The sequence below is a fragment of the Chaetura pelagica genome, unplaced genomic scaffold (genome assembly GCF_000747805.2).
Source record: "Chaetura pelagica isolate M959 unplaced genomic scaffold, ChaPel_1.0 scaffold1443, whole genome shotgun sequence".
Lineage (NCBI taxonomy): Eukaryota > Metazoa > Chordata > Aves > Apodiformes > Apodidae > Chaetura > Chaetura pelagica.
The window spans coordinates 14,956-19,860 of NW_009952607.1; the positions used below are offsets into that span (position 1 = coordinate 14,956).

The 4,905-nt window shown below is 57.6% G+C and overlaps 1 protein-coding gene across 1 annotated transcript in view; it reads right to left on the reverse strand.

Annotated features, from left to right (window-relative positions):
- The window catches only part of RECQL4 (RecQ protein-like 4), a gene marked incomplete at its 5' end in the record, with an annotated part of 10,378 nt that overhangs the window by 3,191 nt on the left and 2,282 nt on the right, over window positions 1-4,905 (reverse strand). The window contains 10 exons of the mRNA XM_009993737.1: window positions 1,180-1,381; window positions 1,538-1,705; window positions 1,790-1,981; window positions 2,151-2,234; window positions 2,374-2,510; window positions 2,616-2,708; window positions 2,784-2,875; window positions 3,118-3,277; window positions 3,466-3,589; window positions 4,008-4,883. Of these exons, the coding sequence (XP_009992039.1) occupies window positions 1,180-1,381; window positions 1,538-1,705; window positions 1,790-1,981; window positions 2,151-2,234; window positions 2,374-2,510; window positions 2,616-2,708; window positions 2,784-2,875; window positions 3,118-3,277; window positions 3,466-3,589; window positions 4,008-4,883 (2,128 nt within the window). The remainder of the gene's footprint in view (window positions 1-1,179; window positions 1,382-1,537; window positions 1,706-1,789; window positions 1,982-2,150; window positions 2,235-2,373; window positions 2,511-2,615; window positions 2,709-2,783; window positions 2,876-3,117; window positions 3,278-3,465; window positions 3,590-4,007; window positions 4,884-4,905) is intronic.

Consider the following 4,905-nt stretch of genomic DNA (forward strand, 5'->3'; position numbering starts at 1 on the left):
TGCTCTAAGGTCTCCCTGGAGCCTTCTCTTCTCCAGGCTGAACACCCCAACTCTCCCAGCCTGGCTCCAGAGCTGCTCCAGCCCTCCCAGCATCTCCGGGGCCTCCTCTGGCCTCTCTCCAACAGCTCTGTGTCCTTCCTGTGCTGGGGACCCCAGCCCAGCCCCAGCCCTGCAGGGGAGGCTCAGCAGAGGGGACAACCCCCTCCCTGGCCCTGCTGGTGACTCTGCTGGGGACACAGCCCAGGACACAGGGGGTTTCTGGGCTCACACTGAGCTCCTTCTCACCCAACATCCCCAAGTCCTTCTCCTCGGGGCTGCCCTCCATCCATTCTCCCCCCAGCCTGGATTTCTGCCTGGGATTTCCCCAACCTGGCCTCAGTGAACTTCACGAGGTTCACACAGGCCCACTTCTCCAGCCTGTCCAGGTCCCTCTGGATGGATCCCTTCCCTCTAGGGTGCCCAGCTCACCACCCACTCTGGGAGGCATCAGCAAACCTGCTGAGGAGACACTCGATCCCACCACCCCCATCTCCAGCAAAGACGCCGAATGACACGGGCGGTGGGATCAGGTGTCTCCTCAGCCTGTTTGGTGAGGACCCCAGGCTGAGCAGTGTGGTTTAATCAGGGATCAGATGATGCTAATGAGGGATAGAATGATGTTAACGAGGGATTTCTATCCGGGGAGAAGTCCAGCAGCTCATTCATTAGGGGGAGCAGCTCATTCATTGGTGGCGGGGGGAGGAACGGGCCCTGGGAACCACGTGCTCCTCATTAGCTGCCAAAGGTCGTTAAGCTCCCGTTGGTTTGGAAGTGGGATGGGTTGGAAAACAAAGGCAGGAGAAGGAGGAGGAAGGAGGAGGGGGGGTGGTGGTGGGGGGAAGGGATCCCTTGGGATTCCAGGAGGAGCTGGGCCATGGATCTGCCACGGAGCGGATTTGGAGGGAGAATGAAGGACTCCCAAGTTATGGTCTGGGATGAATAAATCCCCCTGGAGAGCTGGATATCGAAGGCTCCCTGTGCTCTGAATCCAACATGGAGGCTCCATGGAGCTGGAATATGTCCATGGAGATTCCCTGGAGCACAGCTCATTCCCTAGGGATTCTCTGTTCCACCACGGATTGGCCAGAGGAGACATTTTAGGCTGACATTCCCTTTGGAGAGCAAGGCTGTGCCCCCTACCCTTTGCCTTCCTCTTTGGGGCAGCGTTCCCACTGGGTTCCTGGGATCCAGTGGGTTCCTGGGGCGGCGTTCCCAGCAGCATTCCTTGGAGACAGGTCCGGATGAGCGCGGCGATCCGGGTCGTCTCCTCCCGCCGTGTGCAGTAGATGATGATGGAATCCAGGCAGCCAAAACGTTCCCCTTGGAGCAGGGAGATGAGGGCCTGGAGAAGTGGAATATTGCCCCAACCCCCCAAAAAAAAGAAAAAGAGAAGAGTTGGGAATCTCTCTTGGGAAGATCCGCCCTGAATCCATCACCCCATCCAAAAAATCCTGGGTTGAGCCTCCCAGGCTCATCCTCCAGGGATCTGTGTCCCCACCTGATCCCTATCCCGGTCCATGGAGACGGAGAGGTGCAGGTTGGGGGGCACAGAGGCTGAGTGCACAGTTATCCCTTGGGGAATGCGGGACACATCCCGCGCCGTGGCCACGGTGGCCGTGGCCGTCAGCCCCAGGAAGCACCGGACGCCCAAGCGATCCCGGAGAACCTGCCAGAGGAGGGGAAAACAAATAAGCAGGACCCCCAACGTTCCGAAGCTTTCCCATGTTTCCCAGCCCCCTCCTCCCCTCACCTTGCAGAGCCGGAGGTAGGAAGGCCGGAAGTTGTGGGACCACTCAGAGAGGCAATGAGCTTCGTCGATGCAGGCGAAGGCCACGGGTGGAAGGAGGTGGGAAGAGGGAAGGAACCCACATCCTGATCCACTTCCAGCCCCGACCAGAGCCTCTGGAGACAGGAGTAGGACCTGCACCTCTCCCTGTCTCACCTGTGCCAGGATTTGGGAATGCTGGATCAAGGAGGAGAATGGCAACTTCCCCCCCGCTTCTCCCAGGGACTCGGCGCTGCCACCGTCGCTGGGATCATGTAGCTTCCCATGGGAATACTCTTGCCATGCACAGCTCTCCCTGGGAATTCCAGAAATCCTAATCCCTCACCTTCTCCATGGCTGCTTCCCGCTGGAGTCTGGACATGTTGGAATGGATGCAGACAGCCTTCAGGCACGTGGGCAACCCTGAGACCTGGAAGTGAAGCCATGGTGGCCATGACTTGGAAAGGGAAACCCCCCCCTCAACTTGGCCACCAACTTCCCTGTTTTGGGAGCCTGGGAGCTTTTAACCTGGAGTTGGAGTGGGAAAAGTGGGATAATCCCAACAGTACCTGGTCATCCATCAGGGATACTAAGGGAGAGATGACCAAGGTGATGCACTTAGAGCGTTTGTGGTAGAGGTAAGCGGGGAGCTGGTAGCAGAGGGACTTCCCCATCCCTGTGGATAACACCACCAGTGTGGAAAGGCCTGGGAACCAAAAAAATAAAACAAACCAGGGATTGGGGACAATGCAGCCACCTCACATGGATCATGGAGAGCTCGAATCCCATGGAGGAAAGGTGGGAAACTCACCAGAAAGGATCCTCATGACGGCCAGCTCCTGGCCGGGGCGGAAAGAGCTGTATCCCAAGGTCTTCAGGGCTTCCAACACCTGATCCGGGGGCTCTGTGAGGGGGAAGGACATGCCATGGGATGGGGACACGGGGGGACAAAGCCACCTGGATCCACTTGGAGCCATACCTGGCACCTTCCCCTCTGGATCTGGGATGTAAAAGGGCTCCACAGGTACAGGGGGGGCTGGGGGTTCATGTTCCAGCCTCCTCACATCCAGGTAAGTTGGAGACTCCGAATGCTCCTCGGATTTTCCCAGCTGGTCACCATCTCCCTGCTCTGCTGGGGACAAAGGCAGCTGGGTTGGGATGTGCAGGTGGCTTCTCCTGGATTTCCACAACCCTCCTGGAGCAACCAGTGAACCTGCCTGTAGCTTCGACCCCTTCCTGAGAGCACCAGCTTCCCAGAGGGAAGAGAAAACAATTCCAAAGTCTCCCGGAATTTATCCCAGAGCCAACCACAGCGTGTCAGTGGAGAGCCAGGTGATCCCGGTGGAGCCTCACCTGAAAATGTTGGGAATACAGTGTTGGTCCTGCGAGCCACTTCTTCCAGGGTGGGCAGGGGATCCTCCTCCTCTTCCTCAGCAGGGTTGCTCTCCTCCGGCAGCGCGCCGGGCGCCGTTCCTGCGGGCGGGAATCCCATTCCCTCCTTCAACCCACAAGAGCCTCCAACCTTTTCCCACCAAATCCCTAAAAACCAACAGCAGAGAGGAGGGAAAAGGGCAGCTTCCCATCCTCTTCCTGCTCCAGCACAGCCAGATCCAAGCCCAGCTCCTGGCTTTTCCACAGTGACTCCGACGCTCCGGCCTCACCCTGCGCCCCGCACGTCGATGCCCAGTGTCCCGTCCCGCCGCATCGGAAGCAAAGGTCGGAGCTTCTGGATCTGCTGCCTCCTCCAAGCCACTCTGCTTTTTTTTTCCACTTTTGCTTCCACACCTGCCACGTGGAACCACTTCCCGTTATTTGTTTTTACCTTTTCATTTTGAATTTTATCTATTTTTAAAAAAAATTTTAAAACTTTTTATCTATTTCGTGATGTTTTTACCTCCCTCCGGCTCTGGGTTTTCCTCAAAGCAAAATGCTCCCCAGGCTTTAAAGAGCAAAGGGAATTTTACTCCAGGTTCCCCACCCCCTCCCCCAAAATCCCAGAGGATTTAACCTCAAAATGTGAATTCATTTTTTTAAAAAATCCCTAATTTTTGGTCAGGTAAAAAGATCAGGCAGCAGCGGGAAGGACGGGAAGCCGATCTGAGCCGCCCACACGGCGACAGCTTAAAAATGAGTGAACTGAAAGGGAAAAACTGGGAAAAAGGTGGGAATTCTGGTTGTCGGGAAGCCCTGGAGGTGCCATCACCTGCTTCCGAAGGCGATTTCCCCGCAGGGCGTGGCCACGGACGTGGGATTTCCTCTTCAGGCAAAGGCGGACGAAGTTGCCGTCGCTCCGGGGAGCGGCTCTGCGGGTGGGTCTGGGCTTCTCATGCTCCTCCTCCAGCTCCCCTGGGATGTTTTCCATGGGATCCCATGTTTTCCCACTCTCCTTTTGGGCTGCCATGTGCTCCTCCTGACTGGCAGTACCAAAGGATCCCTTGGCTGAGGCCTGGTGGCATCTCCGGAGCTTCCTGGAAGACCCGGCGCTGTCGTCTCCACGTGGCCTTTTCCTCCTGGTACTTCCCGCTGCTGCTCCCACCTCCTGCTCCTCCTCCAGGAGGTTTCCCATGGGATTTGATGGTTTCCCACTCTCCTTTTGGGCTGCCACGTGCTCCTCCTTCTCCTGACTGGCAGTACCAAAGGATTCCTTGGCCAAGGCCTGGTGGCATCTCTGGAGCTTCACGGGAGCCGCGGCGCCATCGTCTCCATGTGGCGTTTTCCCCCTGGAATCTCCCACTGCTGCTCCCCCACCTTCCTCCAGCTCTTCCAAGACGTTTCCCATGGGATCTGATCTTTTCCCACTCTCCTTCTGGGCTGCCACGTGCTCCTCCCTCTCCTCACTGGCAGCACCAAACGATTCCTGGGCTCCTGCTCCATCTCCCCCCGGCCTTTTCCTCCGGGAATCTCCCACTGCTGCTCCTTCCTCCAGCTCCAGGAGATCCCATCCCACTTCCTGCTTTGTCCCTTTGTCCCCAGGAATCTCCTGGCACCTCTGCAGCCAGGCAGGATCCAGGGAGCCCAGTCTCTGTGTCACCTTTTCCTTCAGCCTCTGGAATTTACCCCTGGGGGGTGGCGGGGGGGGCTGCAGGACAGCAGTGAGGATG